We start from the raw sequence: 22,500 nt of genomic DNA, 5'->3' as shown, positions 1-22,500 counted from the left end.
TTTGCTTGAGTCCTTGACCTGGGAGGGTGTGCTAAGTGTGTCGGTGCATCTCGTATTCATACATATTATTTTTCGACCCGCAGTGTAAAACCTGGCACTTGTGTACAGTGAAAGGCATTTGTCATTGTTTTTCCGGCCATTCTGATTATTGTTGAGGTCAGTCTGAAAAGTAATCCTGGGGTGGGATTCTAAAAGGCATTTACGATGGGTACCCTGTCATATGTCAGTGTCTGCAGGATGGTAGGCGACAGTAGAATCTCTCCATCTTTAAAAGAAAGAAAAACAAACAAATCCGGATACGAGAAGGAGAACTGGCATAGCTGTTATCTGTTTTGGATGACAGGACAAGGAAGGAAAACAGTGGAAACTCTCCTTGTCTCCAATCTTTCCTGCAAAAAAGAATTCAGAGTTGCAACAAAGACCAGGTCATAAATATATTCAAGTATCCCTTCCTTGTTTACCTCAGACATGACTGTGTTTCCTAATTTGGTGTCATAAGTTGGAGATGGATTTTTTTTTTTTTTTCCATAATCTCTCGCACTGTATAGAGATTCTTTTGAGTTTAATAAATTTGTCTGGTGGTTGCAAGAGTGATAAAGAAAAAGGGATGAGGTAGTGTAGCGTGAGGTAGTGCAGGGTGAGGCATGAAAGGGTGAGGCAGGGCAGGGTGAGGCATGAAAGGGTGAGGCAGGGCAGGGTAAGGCATGAAAGGGTGAGGCAGGGCAGGGTGAGGCATGAAAGGGTGAGGCAGGGCAGGGTGAGGCAGAGGGTCAATCACGTTAATGACCAGTACCGGTACGTCGCATCTGACTGCCTGAGAGAGAGAGAGAGAGAGAGAGAGAGAGAGAGAGAGAGAGAGAGAGAGAGAGAGAGAGAGAGAGAGAGAGAGAGAGGGAGGGAGTTGTTTGTGTGTTAATTGACCTTTTGTACTGTGTGTGTGTGTGTGTGTGTGTGTGTGTGTGTGTGTGTGTGTGTGTGTGTGTGTGGTGAGTGCAGTGAAGCGTAGGCGATGGTATTAAAATGCCAGAAATAAGTGTGGTGATTCGACAAGATGGAATGTGTGTGTGTGTGTGTGTGTGTGTGTGTGTGTGTGTGTGTGTGTGTGTGTGTGTGTGTGTGTAAGTATATATGTATCTGTGTATGTATGTATGTGTCTATGTCTATGTCTGTTTGAGTAAGGAAGGTGGAGGAGTGGAATGAAGTGGGTAGGTTGTTCGGTGGAGCTGTGAGGTGGAGTGGGATGACGTTATAGAGTATGTCCTGGTGCAGCGATGACCCAAGTGGATGATTGATGTGGAGGAGGAAGCGGTAGGGGATGCAGGTGGAGGGTGGATGAACGCCTAGGGGATTGTGGGTGGGCTAGGGTAGTGGAGTGAGAGTGAAGGATGGAGTGTGTGTGTGGAGGGGGTGAGAGGGGTTTGGGTGGAAGAGTGGAGGATTGATAGTGGAGAAGTGGAGATGTGAGAATGGACCTAAGAAAGCAGAGAAGTAAGAGTGAAGAAGTAGGAAAAAAGTGGAAAAGTAGCAAATTAGGTGGAATTGTGACCACCTGGAGTCTCTCTCTCTCTCTCTCTCTCCCCACCACTACTCCACGCCATCTCCACCAAAACTCCATCAAGTGCGCTCCCCCCGACTACCACTCAGCCCTCATGAACTTAAATGGGTTGTTTACATGGGGGAAGTGGTTTTATGGGGGTGCTGGGGGTGGGGGTTGGGGAGGGGAGAGTAGGGAGAGGAAGGGGAGAGTAGTGAGAGGAAGGGAGCGGAGGGAGAAGAGTAGGAAAGGGGTAGAGGCTGGGAATAGAAAAGGAAGGGAGGAGTGAAAGGAGAGAGTAGGGAGTATAAGGGAGTAGAGAGCATTAGGGGAGAGTACGGAGAGGAATGGAGTGGACAGAAATGAGATGGGAGAGGAAGGGAGGGGGGGGGAAGAATGGGAAGGGGAGAAGGCTGGGAATGGGAAAAGAAGGTAAGGGAAAGGGAGAGAAGAGAATGAGGGGAGAAGTGGGTTGGTGTTGAGAGAGAATAATGGAGGGAAGAGAAGGAGGGGAGAAGAGGATTGGAAAGGGGTGACGAGAGGAGGGAAGAGGGGAGAAGAGCAAAGGAAATGAGTGGAAAGAGGAGGCTGGATGAGAGGAGAGAAAGGGCAGGGGAAAGGAGGATAAGAGAGGATGGATGAGAGAGAGAGAGAGAGCAAGCGGAAATGGCCTGGTAATGCTCGCCTCCCTCATAGCTATTTCTGTTCGAGTGTCAAGTTCTGTTTGGTATTGCAGGGTCTATATTTAACCCCAGCCACGAGAACACGCTCCACTGCTCGCCCTTGGGATATAAACACTTGGGGGAAATTTTGAAGGACTGGATTAGGAGAACTGAACTCTATTTTTTTTTTTTTTTCCGAGAATTGGATGGAAAATCGTGGGAAGAGCTGAGAGAAAATTTTAAACAAGTGAAAATTCTGAAACTCTGAAGGACTGAAATATTCTCATGGAACTGAAGAGAAAATTTTGAGGGAATTTTGCTTTTTTGGGAGGAAGTTGTTTAAAAGATTTAAAGAGATTTTGAAGGACTGAAAATTGAGAGGAGGAGGAGGACTGTAAAAGAGTCGAAAAACTTTTTGAAAAAATACCCGAAACTTATGAGAAAAACTGAAAATTTTGAGGTGACTAAAAGTTTTGAGAGAAGTAATCTGACATTTTTGTAAAGTGATTTTTTAAAAGTCAAATTATGGAGTTTGTTATTTCAGAAAGTCTAAAAATGGCAGTGTGTGTCCAGATTACGCAGCAGAGGGTGAGGAGGACATGGAAATAGAGTGTGTGAAAATAGAGTGAGAAAATAAAGAGAGTGAGAAAGGAAGGCAAGTGAGGGGAGAGGTTTGACTCATTTTCTCAGTGCTCAGAGATTAATTATAACTTGAAGATGCTTGAGAGGCAGACTTGAGCAAGGTGGTGTAGGAGGGGGTAGGGGAGAGTAGGGGTGAAGGAAGGAAGGAAAGAAAAAAGAGAGGTGAAGGAAGCTGGAGTTAGGTGAAGGAAGGGAAATAGGTGGATGAAGGAAACAACGAACTTAAAGGAAGAGATAACTATAATTGGAGCAAGAAAAGGTGAAGAAAGAAGAAAGGTGAAGACACGAGAGAGAAGTGAAGGAGGGAAGAAAGAGGAGAGGTGATTGAAAAAAGCGAGAAGTGGAGGAATAAGAAAGAAAAGAAAGAAATGAAGGAAGGAAAGAAAGGAGTTTTATGAAGGGAAGACGACAAAACAAGGAAATGCAGAAGAGGAAAGAAGAGATATGAAGTGAGAACAACGAAGTCAAGATTGAAAGAGAGAGGAAGAAACAAGATTATGACACCAAAGGACGGTACACAGGAAACAAAAACTGAGCAAAAATAGAATAAAGAAGAAAACAATAGAGATTAATACAATATACACAATAAGAAGAGGAGAAAGGAAGGAAGAAAAATAATAAAAATAGTAATAAAAAAAAGAGAAAACGTAAAAATTTTTTAAAATTAAAAAGATCACCAGCTACTCCATCACTATCTACTCACCCCCTCGAAAAAAAAGAAAAAAGAAAAACGAAGAGGGGGGAAAAACGCAAAATCTAGTTTTAAAATACATTAAAAAATATAAGTAAGTCAAGAAAAAGACAGAAAATCCTGTTCAGACAAACAAAAAGAGAAATCCACGAAAAGAAGAGAGGGTAAAAAAATACACAAAGGCAAGGAAGGAAAGAAAACAAAATTCCCCCAGCTCTCTCCTCACCCACTCATTGCTCCGAAGAACATAACGAAAAAGATAAAAAATAAAAGAATTACTCCTAAGAACAGTACATTAACAGAGAATAAAGAAAAATAAGCTCTCCTCACCCACCCATTCCACCGGCAAACAAACTAAAAAAAAAAAAAAGAAAAGAATAAGGGGAAATAAACCCTAAAAACAAAGAGAAAAATTAAACTGACGACCCAAAACGACCCACGATGGACGACTCTCCGTACTTCGTGATTGAGAGGAACGTCACGACCCCCGTCACCTCCCCCATCACGACCTTCCCCGACTCAGACTACGACCCGGGCGAGGGCTCCGACGACGACTGCTCCGAGGACGACCTGTTGGAGGACGAGGATGAGGTGAGTAGGCGAGGCTCGAGGTTGTGTGGTGGGCTTTTGAGTACGACCTGACTTCACCCTACATGACCTAAGTTGACCTGAGCTGAAGTTAGGGTGGCTTCACCTTACTTGTAATTACCTGAACTGAACTACCCTCACCTGCGTTGACCTAATCCCCTGACCTAGCCTAACCTAACTCACCTAACTTCCTGACCTTGCATAACCTAACTTAACTTACTGATGTACCCAAACTAACGAACTATATTTCTTACGTAACTGAACCTTACGATGTAATTTCTTGACATGACCTAACCAGACCGGACCTGGCTTTGAACTAACCTAAAATGACCTGACCTGACTCCCAAACTCCATGTCCTCGTGGGTTAAGAAGGCTCCCCAGTGACTCTTCCTAGCCAGTTCACCTCAACTTAGAGCACCTTGGTGTTCCCTGATGCTAAATTTATGGAAACTAAGTCGCAGTTGAAAATATTTAAGTAACACACAAGAGAATATCGAAGTACAATATAAAAAATTCATAAGCATGTTTTATACAGACATAATGATGTTGTATTTGTTATGGACATTGTTTATTATTATTTCTTAGTATTGTGTGTTATTAGTATTGTTTATTAGGAAGCTACAACATTTTCGGCCCGACTTGGATCCACTTCAGGGGTCGAAATTTTTGTATCTTCATAAACAGGTAAATTAATTGGTAACGAACAGGTGCTACGAAATATCTAGAGCCACTGAAACTACAACCTCTAAACGCTAAAACATCTCGTCTAGGGCAAAAAGGTTAGGGAGCCTCCGAGGAACAAGATAATACGGCTCTACCCCCAAGAGAGAGAGAGAGAGAGAGAGAGAGAGAGAGAGTCGATTGGGGTAAGTGGGGTAAGATTGAAGGCCTTGATGGGGTGTTTTGAGGTGTTTCTCTCTCTCTCTCTCTCTCTCTCTCTCTCTCTCTACACACACACACACACACACACACACACACACACACACACACACACACACACACACACAAAAGGCAGGGAAGACAGAGGTTGCTTGGGTGTTGCTGGGTGATGAGAGAGAGAGAGAGAGAGAGAGAGAGAGAGAGAGAGAGAGAGAGAGAGAGGTGGGGGGGGGACTAGGAGACGTATGAAAAGGGCGGAGAAGAGGAGAGAGTAGGAAGTGGGAGGGGAAGGAGAGGAAATAACGGAAAAAGGGAGAAGAGAGGAAGAAAGAGGAGAGGACAGAAGGGTAAGAAAAAGAGAGAGTAGATAGAAGAAAAAGGCAGGGAAAAATGGAACAAAAAAGAGAAAATGAGCAGAGTGAAGGGGAAGAATTACGAAAAGAGGGAGGAGGAAAAGAGAGGAAAGGACGAAAATAGAGAGAAATGTGGGAGCGAGAAGGAAGAGAGAGAGAGAGAGAGAGAGAGAGAGAGAGAGAGAGAGAGAGAGAGGAAATGAAAGGAGGAGTATAGGAAATGAAGAGAGAGGGAGAGGAGGAGCTGAAGAGAGGAAAGTCATGAGGATTGATGTGGTGGTTGTGGAGATGATGGTGATGATAACTGTGGTAGTTGTGGTGATGAGAGTAATTGTGGTGATGGTGGTAGTTGTGAAGGTGATTGTGATGATAGTTGTACTTTTGGTGGTGGTTTTAGTAGTGGTAGTGTGGTAGTTGTGATGTTGGTGTGGTAGCAGTTGTGGTGCTGATGGTGGTGATATTATGGTGGCGATGTTAGAACTGTTGCCTGTCATAGTTGTTGTGATGGTAGTAGTTGTGGTGGTAGTGGTGGTAACGCTGGTAGTTGTGTGGGTGTTGGTAGTTGTGGTAGTGGTGGTGGTGGTGGTGATGCGGATGACAGCTGTGGTGGTGTTGGTAGGTGTGGTAGTGGTGGTGATGCGGATGGTAGCTGTGGTGGTGTTAGTAGTTGTGGTAATTGTGATAGTGTTGGTAGTTGGGTAGTTGTGGTTGTGTTGGTAGTTGTGGTAGTGGTGGTGGTTGTAGTCTTTGTGGGTAGTGAATAAATCTGGTAGTTGTGGCGGTAATTAAGTATATTGTAGCGATAATTGTGGTCATTGTAGAGGCAATTGTGGCTAATTACAGGTCCCCGTTAGCTTTGGCCTACTAATGACAGGCCCTCGCTGACTAAGTAAGGCGATTGACGTAGTATAATTGCCTAGTTAGCCTCCTCGTTACCAGCCCTTGTTACTCGGTGGTTAATATTCCTTCTTTGTGACGATTGGTGTTATTGGATGCCGCTGAAGTTTTGGTGGAGTGATGTGTTGGGTGGGGGAGATAGGGGAGAGAGAGAGAGAGAGAGAGAGAGAGAGAGAGAGAGAGAGAGAGAGAGGAGGGGAAAAAAGTGGGGGAGATCAAATGAAAGGGCCAGAGGGGAAAATTATAGAGGAGTGAGGGGAGTAAGAGAGGGACGAAAGGAGAGAAGAGGGAAATAGGAGGAAAAGAGTGAAAAAAAGGGGATGCGTATTAAAAAGATGGAAAGTAATCAGGAATGAGAGAGACAGGGAAGTGCAAGAGAGATACAGGATTGAGAAAGCAGTGAAGAAAGGAGACAGAAAAAAAGGAAGAGGTGTTGAGAAAGGTAAGAGAGAATGAAAGAAGGAAGGAAAAAAATGTAAAAAAGATAGGAGAGAGAGGGGGAAATGTGAGGAGAGAGAGGAGAGAGTGAAGGCTAGGAAGAGAGATGGAAGGGTCAGTAGAGAGAGAAAGGGGGGGGAGGGGGATGTATGGTGTCCAGGTGTAACTAATTAGATACTCAAGTACACTACACCTGTGATCCCCTCTACACAGTTCACCCTCCCTCTCCCCTCTTTTTCACTCCTTTTTTTTTTTTTTTGGTTCCCCTCATTGTACTCTTTACTCCCCTTCCCCTCCCTCTCAGCACCCCCTTTGTACTCTTTGTTCTTGCCCTCCGTCACCTCTCTCTCTCTCTCTCTCTCTCTCTCTCTCTCACCAACATAAACACAGTCTTCAGTCTACTTAAGCCATGTTTGAGGAAGTTAGGAATTTGGGGAAGGCGTGGTGGGTTTGTTCCTTCCTTCATCTTCCTTCTTTCCTTCCTTCATTTTCCTTCTTTCCTTCCTTCATCTTCCCTCCGCCATCCTCCCTAATTTCCTTTTTCATCTTTCATCCTTTTCTTCAACTTCACTCCGTCTTTCATATTTATTCCTTGCTTCATTCCTTCCTTCTTGTTCATACCTTTCTTCATTGCCTCCTTCATCTTCCTTCCTTCCATCCTTCCCTCCTTCCTTTCTTCCTTCCTCCTTTCCTTCCTCTCTTGCTTCATTCATTCGTTCATTACATCCTTTTTTTCACTCCTTTCCATCTTTTTCTTTTCAGTTTCCTCATTTTTCTTTTCTATTTTTTTTCCTCTTCGGTGGTTTCTCCTTCCCCCCCCCCCTTCGTGAGCGACTGTCATCTTCATTGGTCTCTCTCTCTCTCTCTCCCCCCCCTCTTCTCTTCTCTTCTCTTCTCTTCTCTTCTTATCATCTCTTCTCTTCTTCTCTTCTCATCTCTTCTCTCTTCTCTCTCTCTTCTCCTTTTCCCTCTTCTCCCCTCTTCTTTTTTCTCCCATTCCCTCCTCTTGACTTTTTTCTCCTCTTCATCGCCATTCCATATCCGCATCCCTCCTTTCTTCCTTTCGTTTCCTCTTTTTTTCCCTCTTCTTCTCTCTACTGTTACGCTCTTCCTCCCTTCTCTCCTCTTCTTACCTCTTGCTTCTTTTCCATTATCTTTTCTTGTCTCCGTCTTTTCTTTCTCCTCTTTCCTCTCTTCTTTCTCTTGTTTCATTTCCCTCTCCTCTTTTCTTCTCTGCTATTCTTTCCTTTTGCTTCCTTTTGCCTCCTCTTCTTTGGCTTTCTTTGTCCCTGTCTTCCTTCCTCTCGTCAATGCTCTCCCCTCTCTACTCTCTTTCCCTTTTTTCTCTTGTTTTCTTCTCGTGTTTCCGTTCCTCTTCTCTAATCCTGTCTCTTCTCTTCTCTTCTCTCATCCTCTCTCTTACCTCTTCTTATCCTCTCATTCTGTCTCTCCTCTCCTCGTCTCTAAGCCTGTCTCATTTCTTATTGTATCCTCTCTTTTACCTCTTCTTCTCTCATCATCTCTCTCCTCTCCTCTTCTCACACCCTCTTTCTCCTCTCCTCTTTTCTCATCCGCTGTCTTACCTCTTCTCTTATCCTCTCTCTCCTCTCCTCTTCCCTCCTTTTGCTTCCTCTTCCCACCTCTTGCCTCGTCTTACCTCCTCTTCCTTCCTCTTCCCTCCTCTTACCTCCTCTTGCCTTCTCTTCATTGGCTTTCCTTGTCCCCATCTTTCCTTCCTCGTAGACAATTCAATTAGGAACTTGCAGAGTCTTAACTGGGCAGTTTTACGGAGAGAGAGAGAGAGAGAGAGAGAGAGAGGAGTGCGGTGGTAGGGGGAGGGAGAGTAGTGGACAAAATAATGCGAGAATGAGAAGAGTGAAGAGAGAGAGAGAGAGAGAGAGAGAGAGAGAGAGGGAGGAGTGCGGTGGTAGGGGGAGGGAGAGTAGTGGACAAAATAATGCGAGAATGAGAAGAGTGAAGAGAGAGAGAGAGAGAGAGAGAGAGTTAGAGAGAGAGAGAGAGAGAGAGAGAGAGAGGAGGCACTAAAGAGAAGATTCTGGCAGTAATTAACGCCTCCCTTGCGTCCTGGCCTTGTGGTAATGGTGAAGATAATGGGCGGTAATGGTTAGAGGCGAATGGGAGTGTAATAGTTAACCCCGGGTGGAGAGGGGGGGCCTTCACGTAGTGGCACTGATATGGCCGAGTGGTGGAGCTGCCCGGTGATGCAGTAGTAGTAGGAGTAGTAGTGGTAGTAGTAGTAGTAGTAGCAGCAGCAGTAGTAGTAGTAGTAGTAGTAGTAGTAGTGGTAGCAGTAGTAGTAGTAGTGGTAGTAGTAGTTGTTGTTGTTGTATTTGATGAGAATGTCTGTTCTTGTATTCATTATTTTTGTTACTGTGAAGGTGCTGAAAATTTACCATTATTATTATTATTATTAATTATTATTATCATCATCATCATCATCATCATCATCATCACAGTGTTGTTTTTATATTTACTTCTCGTCATATCCCCTTTCTCCCTCCTCCTCCCCCCTCCTCTCTTTCCCTCTCATTCCTCACTTCTGCTCTCTTCCCTCCTCTTCCTTCCTTCTTCTTTCGCTCTCTCCTTCCTTCCTTCTTCTTTCGCTCTCCTCTTCCTTCGCCAACTTCACTCTCCGTTTACCCTTTTCCCTCTTCCTCTCCTTCCGTTCTCTCCGTTCATCTTCTTCCCTTCCATTGTTTTCCTCTTCTTTTCCCTGTTGTTCTGCTCTTCTCGTCCCCTTGCTCTTCTCTTCATTTCCCTTTGTTCATCTCTTCTTCCCTTCCACATCCTTCCCTATTTTCCCTTCCATCGCGTTTATTTTTTCCCTCTTTTTCATCTCTTCTCGTCCCACCTCCTTTTCCCCACCGTTTCCCTTCTTCGCCCCTTCTACCCTTCCCTCTCCTTTCTCTCTCTTCGTTCATTTCTTCCTTCCTCTTCCTCTTCCCTTCTGATTCCCCTTCCCTTCATCTCGTACCCATCTTTCCCCTCTCAATTCCCTTTCCCTTCCTCTTTCCCTCCTCCTTCCCCTTCTCCTTCATTTCAATCTCTCCTCACTTTTCCCCTTTCTTCCATCCTTCCTTTCCACCTCTCCTTCTCTCCTCTTACTCTTTCTTTCCATTCTTCTCTCTCTTCCTCCATTCTCCCAACGCCCTTCCTTGTTCTCCTTCTTCCTCTCTCCTCATTTCTTTATCTTTCTTCTTCTGTCTCACACGGTCTCTCTCACTACAACTTCCCTCCCCCTCCCTCTTCTTCCTTGATTTCTCCTTCCCCTTCCTCTCATTCCTGTTCCTCTTTTCTCCCACTCCTCCTTCCTCTCCTCTTAATTCTTCCCTCTTCTCCCCTTCCTCTTCTTCTCTCCTTCCCCTTCTTCTCCCCTTCCCCTCTCCCTTGCCCTCTTTCCCCCCTCCTCCTATCGTCTTACACAAAACACATGTGGCTACAGTTTACATCTTACTCCCTCCCCTCCCCTCCCCTCCCCTCCCCTCTCCTCCCTCATTGCTTTCTATTTCATTCGCATTATCATTCTTATCGTTCTTCGTCCTGTATTTTATCAGTTATCTCTCTTCCATCCCCTTCTCTTTCATACTCTACTTTTTACTTACTTTCCGTCTCTCTCTTCCCATATTTCGCCTTCCTCCTTCCTCCTCTCTGTTCTCCCCCATCCCTTCCTGTTCTCCCTTCCCTCTTCTTCCTCGTTTATTCTTCCATTTTCCTCCCCTTCTTCCTTTCGTCCTTTCTATCCTCCCTCCCACATTATCCTTCTTTCACACTCCCTTCTCCCTCTTCCCCTCTTCCTTCTTCATCTCCTCCACCTCCCTTCTCTTCCCCTCCTCCTCCCCCTCCCCAAACACATATAAACAAACTACATCATATATATACAGCTGTTTTTGTTTTTTCTTATACAACACCCTACCACATACCAGACCCTTCTGGTAGTTGTAGTAGTAGTGGTTGTGGTAGAAGCGGTAGGGTTTGTGATGCTTGTGGTAGTTTAAGAGATGTGTGGCTGTAGTTGTGGTAATGTGATTACGGTGGTCGTGGTAGTTATGGTAGTTGCGGTTGTGGTAGTTGTGGATGTGGCAAGTGCATTGAGAGTAGGTTGGATTTTAGCGGCGCTGGTGGTAACTTTAGAAACGATGGTGGTAGTTGTGGTAGGAGGGATTGTGGTAGGAGGAATGGTAGTAGTGGTGGTAGGAGAGATACTGGTAGAGGAGGTCCGGGCGATTGGTGCTGGTTGAGTAAGTATTGGTAATGGAGGTGGTGGGCGATAGGGTGATGGTGGTAATGGTGGTAGGAGAGAGAGAGAGAGAGAGAAAGAGAGAGAGGCAATATGGAATAAGTGTGTTCGTCAGACCCTTGGTTCCCACGGTAGGGCTCTAGTGCGCACACACACACACACACACACACACACACACACACACACACACACACACACACACACACACACACACACACACACACACACACACACACACTATTATAGCATTCCTAATATATGCCAGTTCATGCTTACAGTCATATCGCATACTGTCATGCTTAATTGCGCACACAAATATGCATATCTGTGTACGTTCGTTGGTACACACACACACACACACACACACACACACACACACACACACACACACACACACACACACACACACACACACACACACACACACACACACACACACACACACACACACACACACGTTTCGAACATATAAACACATTGCAAACATGATTCTCTCTCTCTCTCTCTCTCTCTCTCTCTCTCTCTCTCTCTCTCTCTCTCTCTCTCTCTCTCACTGAATGAAAAAAGAGTAATATAATTCCTGATTTGGCTGGATATGTATACAAAAGCCAATTAATATCGCATAACTCTTGCATTAGGGAGCTGGACAGAAAATGAGATTGTATGGTTAGACGGGTGCTGCGTCTCCTTCTTTACTGGGAACTCTCTCTTCACTTTTTACGTTAAATTATTGCCACTGTCAGACGATTTTAGTCAAGTTCGAAGAGAGATTTTTTTATATATAGGCCATACTAAATAGACTTTTTTTCTCTCTCTCTTTACAGGTATGTATGGGAACCAGGGTCAAGGTCAAGGTCAGAGGGAAGGTACAAGGGTAATGTATGTGTTGGTTTCTCTCTCTCTCTCTCTCTCTCTCTCTCTCTCTCTCTCTCTCTCTCTCTCTCTCTCTCTCTCTCTCTCTCTCAGTGACATGGCTTAAGTGAATCATTGCATCTTCTTAAGGGTGTCATTTCTCCACACCTGTCACTCTTTCTCTCTTCTTCTCTCTTATAATCCTCAGTCTTTTTTCTCTTTTTTATCACATCCGTTTCATCTCTTCTTTTCGTCCTCTGTTGTACTGGCTTTCTTTTCTTTTTTTGTTATTTTTCTTGTTTTTGCCGTTTTTTCTCTCGATTGAGTTATCGCCTCACTTCACTCCTTTCAGTCCCATTTTACTTTCACACCTCAGAGATAAAGAGAGAGAGAGAGAGAGAGAGAGAGAGAGAGAGAGAGAGAGAGAGAGAGAGAGAGAGAGACGGAGTGAGTGGGGGCGTGTATTGATGTTTTGCTACTGGGTGACTATTTTTTTGCCACTGTTGTCATAGGCGAGAGTGAGAGCTTGTTAATATAGTGACAACTGTTGTTTGAGGGGTTTTATTGATGGTTAGTGTTGTCGGGGTGATTGTAGCTTGTTTGTGGTTGTGGTGGTGGTGGTGGTGGTGGTGGTTGTGGTTAATGTAATTGTAGTTTGTGTTGCTCTTATTTTTAGGCGTAAATGTACAGTATTTGGGTTTATGTGTGAGACTGTGTTTTTGTTGTGTGTGTGTGTGTGTGTGTGTGTGTGTGTGTGTGTGTCCTTCCTACGTTTTTTTTTTTCATTGTGTTTTTTGGTAATCGATTTTTCAATGCGTGTTCCAGTATTTATTTTGTTGTTATTATTTTTGATGTTATTGTTGCTGTTGTTATTATTGTTGTTATTGTTCTTGTTATTGCTGTTGTTATTGTTGTTGTTGACGCCATGAGTTAATTCATTTATGGTGGACGTTAGCGGGAGGCCCAGTATTTTTCAGAGGGGGAGCTTGATGTGTGTGTGTGTGTGTGTGTGTGTGTGTGTGTGTGTGTGTGTGTACTGATAAATGTTATTGTTATGGTAATGGAGCGGTACAGTGATGGGCAGCTGGTGACAATCTCTCTCTCTCTCTCTCTCTCTCTCTCTCTCTCTCTCTCTCACACACACACACACACACACACACACACACACACACACACACACACACACACACACACACACACACACACACACACACACACACACACACACACAGTCATGCAATTGCAACCAGCTTAACCAGGAAGCCATAATGCTTGTTTATTCACATACACACATACACACGGACGCACGCACACACATACGCACATAAGCCTACCGAACCATGAGCTTTCAAAGGCAGTAATAGCTTTGATTGTTAATAGGACATATACACACACACGTACACATACAGTACATATACATACACGCGTACACATGCACACATACGCGGCACCTGCGCTTTCACACACATGCTGTACACCGAGGCACAAAGTCAAGCTGACAGGTAAATCACACACACACACACACACACACACACACACACACACACACACACACACACACACACACACACACACACACACACACACACACACACACACACAATCAGGAAGCAAGTGAATATACTCGAAAATGTAATAAATTTTCATCAATATTTCTGTTGCCTTTGTTCCCTTCCCCTCACGACCCGTCACCCTTCCCCTCACCCCCTCACCCTTCCCCTTACCCCCTCACCCTTCCCATCACCCCTTACCCTTCCCGTCATCCCCGTCAACCCTTCATCACCCCTATCCTTCCCCCTATCCATCCCCTCACCCTGCCTCACCCCTCCGGTTCTGCCCCCTCACTCTTTTTCCTCCTTTTCACCCTTCCCTTCCCTTCATCCCCTTACTCACCCTCCTCTTCCCCTTTTTCCTTCCCTCTCATCCTTTCTCTCACCCTTCCTCTTTCCTCTTTCATTTCCCTGTACCCCTTCTTTCACCCTCCCTCTCACTCCCCTCACCCTTCCTCTTACCCTCTTTCAGTTCCCACTCACTCTTTCCCCTCCCCACCTTTCCCCTAACTCTCCCCCATCATTCCCCTCACCCACTGTTATTTCCTGTCACTCTCTCTCACCCTTCTCACCCTTCCTTCATACCTGCCTCCTCTTTTTTTCCCCAAAATTTTTCACTGTTCCCTTCTACCTCTTTCCTTTATCACCACTCTCTCTCTCTCTCTCTCTCTCTCTCTCTCTCTCTCTCTCTCTCTCTCTCTCTCTCTCTCTCTCTCTCTCTTCACACACACACACACATCCCTTTCCATTTCTGTTTTATCATCTGGTTCCCCTCTCCCTTCTCCCCTTCCCATCCCCTTGCTTCCCTCCCTCCCTCCTCTCCCTTCTCCCCTCTCTTCCCCTCCCCTCTCGCCCCCCCCCCTTCCCTCATTGTTCCCTGCCATCTGTTTCTGTTGCTACCACGCTCTCTCTCTCTCTCTCTCTCTCTCTCTCTCTCTCTCTCTCTCTCTGTATGCGTGTATGAATGTTTGTACGTGTGTATAAATATCTGTGTATGTATGACTAATTATGTTTGAAAAATTACATTCCCGTGTATGTGAATGTTTTATGGTTGTTTATATTCCGTGTTTATTAATGTGTTATATATGTCGTTTGTTTAATGTGTTTATGTATGGCTGTATATGTGCATTTACTAGTTTGTGTGTGTTTGTGAAGTTGTGTGTATATGTGTGCGTGTACTTGGTTATTGGTGTGTGTGTGTGTGTGTGTGTGTGTGTGTGTGTGTGTGTGTGTGTGAACGCATGTAAATTAAGTCTGTTTAACGCTTCAGGCTTCTATGAGTCACCTATCTGAATAAAATCGTCTGGAATGGAATGCTAGAGTTGTCCCACCCGTTGAAGGAGATAATGGTCTTAGTATTATCACTCAGGCTCCTGTGACTCTCTCCCAGCTGAATAAAATCATCTTGAGTTAGCTAGAAACATTCTAGAGTTGTCCAGGGCATAGGAGGGTTAACAGGCATAGCATTCCCTTGTTTAGACTGGTTTCTGTACTCCTTTCCCTCTAACTTGGCCTAAATTTGCCATCGCCCTATCGTAAACGCACAGTTGCAGTACGAAATTAACTCTAGAATATGATGCTAGTCACGAAGAAGTGCGATGGAAAGGGTGTAGAGATATAGCATCGTATATTTCTGCCTCCATGCTTTGCCAAATAAGTGGCGAAAAAAAAAAGGACGAATATCTGGGCCAATTTAAGGTGAAAGAACTATAGTGTGTTTTATCTTCCCCCTTCAGAATTACAAGTCTGCCTCTAATGTATCAAACCAAATACTATCTGGTATAAGTGAGTGTCAGTTCTGGTATAAGGGAGTGTCAGTTCATGTGGCTAAGGAACACAGTGTCAGATATAAGTTGATTAGAAGTTAGAACAGTTTTGGCCCTGCTTGCACCCTCTCTACCCCGGCCAAAATTGCTCCGTCATTTTTGTACTTGAATAAGAAGCCCGTTGTCTAAGTGGCTCTAGAGATTTCGTAACTCATCTTTCTTAGCGATTTATGCTGGACATCATCCCTATATAATAGCCTCGTATATGCTGTTGATGCAAAAGTGTTGATATTAAAGCTGAAAAAAGGAACATATAATAAAACATTCCATAATATCCGTTTGTATGTTATTGATTGAAATGTGTTGTTATTAAAACTAAAAGAAAACGCGCAAGAGAATGTTGATGTGCAAAATAAATCGCTGCTGAGGCGGTGTTACGAGTTTTGTGCCACTCAGGATGCGTCCCTTAATCTCATAAATCCGGTCTTGCCTTTCTTGTTTTATTCATCATACCTTCAGACGATTTTATTCAGCTGAGGGGGACGCTTCTCACACCGGACGGGGTGTGGGACTCCATATTATAATTGCAAATCATAATAGATAAATAGATAGATAGAGAGACAGATAGAAGCAGGGAGTCAGATGATGAGAAGGTATTGTGTCTGCAAGAATCGAGCAATGCTAGACATGCTTACACACTCTTAACGCAAGGAATGCTTGATAGGCACACGACAGCGCCTAGTGACCATACACACACATACACACAGGCTGCTAGAACTTTCCATCCACGAGGAACACACGTGACACACCCCTGCTACACCAGAATTTAGGAAAGAGAGCGGCAGACGGAGGTTAGCTATAGAACAGAGAGGTCGAGAAGGAGACAAGCCTTAGAACAGGCAGGTAATGGGGAGAAGGGCTTAGCAACATGGGAGAGAGAGAGCGAGACCACCAAATGTCATGAATGACTTTGTGTCTTTGCGGTATCCTCGTGGTTTGGGATATTTCCTTTGAGATCTAACGCCGCGACCTGAATTGTGTTCGGGTTCCTAGATAATGCGTCAGCTACTATGTTCATTTTACCTTGTATATAATGAATTTGTACATTGTAGGCTGTATTTTGTCGGGATTCACTGTAGACTGAAGCTAATCTTGTAGAGTATCGCCTCCTTTTGTAGAAATTTGCTTTTAATTGGGAGACGATGTCCGTAGATTCGCTGGTTCGTCGTAGAAATTGCAAGATCGTATCAATGTTTTGTTAAACTACTTGCAAGGCGTCCTGTGATCCCTTCACCTCTGCATCAGCATGATGATCTGGGAGACGGAGGGGGCTGGTTGGAGAGAATACTGTCAGGAGCTGGTTGTGTTGTTGGTTGAGAGAGGTATTCTTTTTGTTTTCAATCTTGATATTTTGTAGGAATTCAATGTTGATTCGTAGACGAGGTTCGTATACGTTCGCTGCTACCAAATGTCATAAAATGACTTTGTGTCATAAAAGACTGTGGTTGAGTTATATATATATTTTAGATTTACGGACGAGCGGTTTTTATATCTTGGAGTAGCTTCCCATTTGTCATGTAGTGACAGGAGAGGTAAAGAATAGTATGGGACTATTTTTATTTGTCTTGGAAATATTAACAAGTCTCTCACTCACGAGTGAGTTGAGCAGAGTCCCTGTCTCCCTGTCTCTCTCACTGTTACAGGTTTTTCTAAGTTGCATAAAATCGTCTGAGGGTACCACGAACTTAATACAAAAGTGCGTCGTTGGACTGAAGGGGTTAATTTCTTCCCAGTGTCATTTCTCGCTACAGATCTTACGCGAAAGGTAGTCACGGACGCACTGACACGCGCTAGAATCCTTTACTCCTGACTAGCGTAATTTTTATGCGTAACACAGCAAGAAATGTGGCAAGACAGTGTGTAAAGAAGTGATAAGTGTGCAGCAGACGGGGTTCATAAAAACAAAGAAAAAGGAAGAAAAGATAATATTGATATACCAAGTTCGTCTGACATAAAATTCTGAAGTGCAAGTACTGTATATTCCCTGTGGGGCAGTGAATGTGGACCAACTTACACATACATAAATTCGTACATATATACATACATATTATATACGTGTGTGTGCGTGAGTGAGTGATGAGTAAAAAATGAAACGAGGGTGAGGTGAGTGTCCTGGTGAGTCACATGATGAGCCCACCCGTCCTTCACCCCCACCCCACCCCTCTTGTCTCACCCCGTTCCTACCCCTTACCCCCCTCTTTTCACCCCTCTTCCACCCCTCAACCTTCACCCCCTTCCTGCCACCCACCCCGCACCCCTCACCCCCTTATACCACTAACTCCTCACCCCCTTCCTACCCCTCACCTCCACCCCCTTCCAACCCCTAACCCCTCACCTCCTTTCCCTCACCCCACCTCCTTTCCACCCCCTCTCATTCCCTTCTCTCTTGACCTTCCTTATCGCTCCTCCTCTCACCCCTCACCCCACTCGCCTCACCCTCCTCATGTCCCTCTCCTATCTTTTATTTCCTTACCACGTCATCCATCTTCACCCCTATTTCCCAACCTCCCTCTTTTCCCTCCTATCACCCCTTCTCTTCCCTTTCTTTCCCACCCCACCTATTCTCTTCCCCTCTTTTTCCACCCCACCCCTATCATTCCCTCCTCTCTTTTCCATCCTGATCTCCCCTCCTTCCATCCTCCTCGTCCTGCCCCTCTTCCTTCACACTGCCAAACACATCCTTTACGCATTTACATCAACATTCTCTCTTCGTGACCAGAAGTGAATTAGGGACCTGGATGTAGACGTGGCGGTTGCGTGTCGTATTCTAGGCCAAGATTGGAGCTTAGAAAAATTAATTGTTTGTCTTATTGCCTCGCGTGCAGTTGATAGGTGTTATTATAAGTCCTCTGCCAAACACCTCCTTCCATTGATTTGCCTTTTCTATTTCTTTTATAATTTTCACCCCCTCTATTTTCTGTCATTTCCCTCTCTACTACTCACTTTCTCTTCTCATTCTCGCTTTCTCATTCCACCTCATTTCACATACAGTCCCTCTTTCCTTGCTCCTTCCCGTCTTTGTCTCGTCCTTCTTCTTCCGGTCTTTCCTTCCTCCCTCTCGTCTTCTCAATCCCTGCTTCTTTTCCCTTTATTCGTCTTATGTAGTTCTTTTTCTCCCTTCGTTTCTTTTCTCCTCCTTTTCTCTTCCTTTTTCTCCCCCCTCTCTCTCATCACTTCTTTTCTCCCCTCTCTCCCCTTCCCCTCGTCATCCCCTCATCATTAATCACCCCCAAAACACACCACCATCATTTTTTAACATCACCCTCGTCTCACATCACTCAAACGTCACAATTTTTTTCACCTTAAGAACGCACCATAAAGATATGGCGTAAGATGGTTTAAGATTGTCACTCTGATGTCTAATGTTATAGTCTTGCTCTCTCCAGACGATTTTATTCAGATCAAGGGGGATTTTTCGAATTGGAGGGGTAGTCTCCATCATTGTGAGAGGGTTTCCTGAGATGGTAATGGTGGTGGTGGTGGTAGTAGTAAGAGTAGGAGTAGTAGTAATAGTGGTGGTGGTGTCGGTGGTAGTGGTGGTGGTGGTGATGGGGAGGTAGTAGTAGTAGTTGTGGTGCTGGTGGTGATGGTAGTGGTAGGGAGATAATAGCAGTGGTGGTGGTGGTGGTGGTGGTGGATGGTGGGTGGATTAAGAAACCATTTACGGAAAGCATTTAATCCCTTGCAAACTCAGATTTATGGCGTATTTCTTGCTGGTCTCTCTCTTCCTCTGTCTCTCTGTCTTCTTGTCTGTCTGTGTGTCTGTCTGTCTGTCTGTCTTCGGAATTCCATTAAATAAGTGAGGCTTCTTCAATGGAGATTTAGGAGAGAGAGAGAGAGAGAGACAGACAGACAGAGACAGAGACAGAGAGAGAGCGTTAAATCGACAGGAATTCATGATTAGCAGATGAGCATTAGAATTACAATACCCGGATTCCACAGGGGGAGCAGGTGGATGAGAGAGAGAGAGAGAGAGAGAGAGAGAGAGAGAGAGAGAGAGAGGGAGAGAGAGAGAGAGAGTAATAATTGACAACATCCCGACATTCTTAATCAGTGTCAATTGCCCAGTCTCTTGCTTACTCCCCCCCCTCCTCTTTCAACCCCTACACCTCTCTCTCTCTCTCTCTCTCTCTCTCGTCCGTCTGACTCTACCCATATACCATTCATTCTCTATCTATCTTTCTATCAATCTGTCTGTCTTCAGTTGTGGTGCCTGTATCGTGAACTATCAAGGCATCTTTTGTTACATCCACCCACACAGTTTGGTTACCTTTTTCTTCACCGTCGTTCAATTTCCCGTAGGTTCCCTAGAGCTACAAAGGATCCCATTTTCTTTCCCGGCCACTCTGAAGTAAACTCTACGGATTCTCGTGTATCTTTTCACATTTTTCTCTTTTTGTCATTGTATCTCTGTTATTATACTTATTTTTATAATTTGTTTAATACTGATTATTACAACATTCTTGAGCATGGAGAGTGTTGCCAAAGCAGTCTCTCAGGTGATAGTGTGGGCTCATTTTTCACTTCATTATATCATGCCATGTTTGCTCAGTACTTTCACGTCCACTGCACTGTCCCCTACACCACAGGAGGCTATATTTTCACCTACGAAGCCGACATGCTGGTGTGTTTACATTATGGGAGGTCAGAATGTCAAGTTAATATCAATCTAAAATACCTCGGGAGAAATTTTGACTAATCCTGACTAGTCGTGACCAAGATTTAGTTCCGTCTTGAGGTGGCTGGCAGTGCTCGCGAAAAATTAGTAGTAGTAGTAGTGGCCTAGAAGTAGTAGTAGTAGTAGTAGTAGTAGTAGTGTTGTTTGCTTTCTCACATCATTTCCTTATTCACGTCTCTTTTCACTTCTATCGCTTATTCATTCATTTCCTCTTTTCTCTACGTATGAAAATTTCTTTGTGATTTCCCGTATGCATCCGCACATTAATCTTATGTACTGTTTCGCTTGTTATTATTTATCGTAACTACTTATATATAAATGTATGAATTTCACCTTCAGTCTAAAACTGCGTTAGATATAAAAGTCACCCCCTTCCCCTGTTTCAAAGAATTATTCAGGATTTTCGCATTTGTTTATGTATGTGTTTATTTTACATTGTTTGTTTGTTTGTTATTGCGAGTGTTGCCAGAATAGTTCATAGCATAAAATAATTCCACATTTTTATCTTTATGTCTGTCTGTCTGTCTGTCTGTCTGTATATATCTATCTGTTAATTTGACATTTATCTGTAATCGAATGCCTTAACACCGGAAGGGGTGGACACAAACGAATCGCCTCCTTGTCATTTTGTCCTCTGCCATCAAACTCTCCATCCTCCAACTCACTATCCCTCATTCATATACAGTACCTCTCACCCTTTAAATATACTGTAAAATATACCTTTAATATACCTCTCACCCTTTAAATATACCTCTCACCCTTTAAATAATTTGTCAGTATTTTTAGTAAGACTGCTAAACCACAACCAATCACTTTCTCCCCTTTCTGTTTACCTTTGGGTTGTATCTCTCTCTCTCTCTCTCTCTCTCTCTCTCTCTCTCTCTCTCTCTCTCTCTCTCTCTCTCTCTCGTGTTTATTTTGATGGGTTGTTGTTTGGTTAGTGTGTGTGTGTGTGTGTGTGTGTGTGTGTGTGTGTGTGTGTGTGTGTGTGTGTGTGTGTGTCAAAGGTAGGAGAGGGGAAAGAGAGAGGTGTGTAAGGAAGGAGGGGAGAGCTTAGGGAAATGAAGGGGAAGTGAGCGAAGGTTTAGACGAGGGGTGAGGTGTGTGTGTGTGTGTGTGTGTGTGTGTGTGTGTGTGTGTGTGTGTAGAGGACGGTGTCAGGGGAAAGATAAGGGATGATATAAGTATAAGGGAACATATAAGAGAGGGTTGAGGGAGGCATAGGTGAGGGGAGGCGTAGAACATGCGTGAGTGAGGGGAGGTGGGGTGTAGGGAGAGGGGAGGGGAGAGGTGATGAGAGGTATAGTGGAGGGGGTGAGGGGAGAAGTAGATGAGGGGTGAGGGGAGGGGAGGGGGAGGCATAGGGGAGGAGGGTGAGGGTGATGGGGGGGTAAGGGAGTGAGTCATAGGCCCCCAATAAATTACATCGCTGAGGGAGGATCACAGTGGACGGAACCTGTCATTATGTCACCCCATTCAAGGCACAGATAGACAGACAGACAGACTAATAGGCAGACAGACAGACAGACTAATAGGCAGACAGACAGACAGACTAATAGGCAGACAGACAGACAGACTAATAGGCAGCGAGAGATTAATAGGCAGACAGAGAGACAGACTAACAGGTAGACTAATAGGCAGACAGAGAGACAGACTAACAGGTAGACTAATAGGCAGACAGAGAGACAGACTAATAGGCAGACAGACAAACAGACAGACAGAAATGTAAATAACAAAGAAAAGTAAGATGGGAGATGGATATATTTAGAGACAGAAATGTAGAGGGGAGAGAAAAATGGGAGATGGAGAGACGTTTAAAGAGACAAAAACGTAAAGGGGAGAGAAAAATGAGATATGGAGAGACAGAAATGTGGAGTAAAAAGAAAAATGAAAGATGGATAGACGTGTGGAGAGACAGAAATGTGAAGCGCAAAGACAAGTGAGAGATGGAGAGACAGAAATGTACAGTAAAAAGAAAAATGAGATACGGAGAGACAGAAATATAGAGTAAGAAGAGAGAGATGGATAGACGTGTGGAGAGACAGAAATTTAGAGCGGAAAGAAAATTACAATAAGAAATGGATGTCGCAAGCAGATGGATAGACTTACACAAAAGCTTAACAGAGACGGAAGTGTAGACCTTAAACCATAGAGGGTAAAATAAAGTGACGGAAATGATGGATACTAAAAGCAGATGACTAAGAAAAATACAAGTTTCAGCAGCAAAATAAGATAAACAAAAGATGACCAAAGTAACAAAGTATGGCAAACAGTGAAGCGCGTTTATATAGAAAAAATACAAACCTGTGTGCAAGTGATCAGACCTGTGAGGTAGAGTTAGGATCTCTGGGGCTTAAATGGTGTGTTGATGATGGTGTGGCCCATTTCACTGGCCATGGTGTTTAAAGTTCTCCCATAATTGACTTTTTCTAGGTTTCTGGACCCTACCCCACCCAGTTTTTAGTCGGAAATATGGTGGAAATAATGATAATGACTGGAATAACTTAAGAAATAGCAAGATGAATAGCAGTTAGATAGTAAGTCGTGTTTTTATGTATAGTACAGTTAAATATGTGGCCAGAAAAGCAGACAGTAAAAACAGAATTAAAAACAAAGTGCTGTATAAGTCCATTAAATTTTTGACAAAGTGT

The 22,500-nt window shown here is 44.2% G+C and overlaps 1 protein-coding gene across 3 annotated transcripts in view; it reads left to right on the top strand.

The window, feature by feature from the left end:
- pico (ras-associated and pleckstrin homology domains-containing protein pico) overlaps nt 1-22,500 on the top strand; it is a 735,402-nt gene that overhangs the window by 558,060 nt on the left and 154,842 nt on the right. Inside the window, exon 1 of one of the 3 annotated variants that reach the window (XM_080270855.1) lies at nt 3,745-4,120. The exons of the other annotated variants lie outside the window; for them this stretch is intronic. Coding sequence (XP_080126981.1) covers nt 3,971-4,120 — 150 coding nt within the window. The 5' untranslated portion in view covers nt 3,745-3,970. Of the gene's footprint in view, nt 1-3,744; nt 4,121-22,500 lie in introns of those variants that run through there. 3 annotated transcript variants of the gene reach the window in all.

This window comes from Coenobita brevimanus, chromosome 43, assembly GCF_032717465.1.
Source record: "Coenobita brevimanus isolate Jiangsu-jjx chromosome 43, ASM3271746v2, whole genome shotgun sequence".
Taxonomy (NCBI): domain Eukaryota; kingdom Metazoa; phylum Arthropoda; class Malacostraca; order Decapoda; family Coenobitidae; genus Coenobita; species Coenobita brevimanus.
This window is presented reverse-complemented; position numbering and strand designations above follow the sequence as displayed.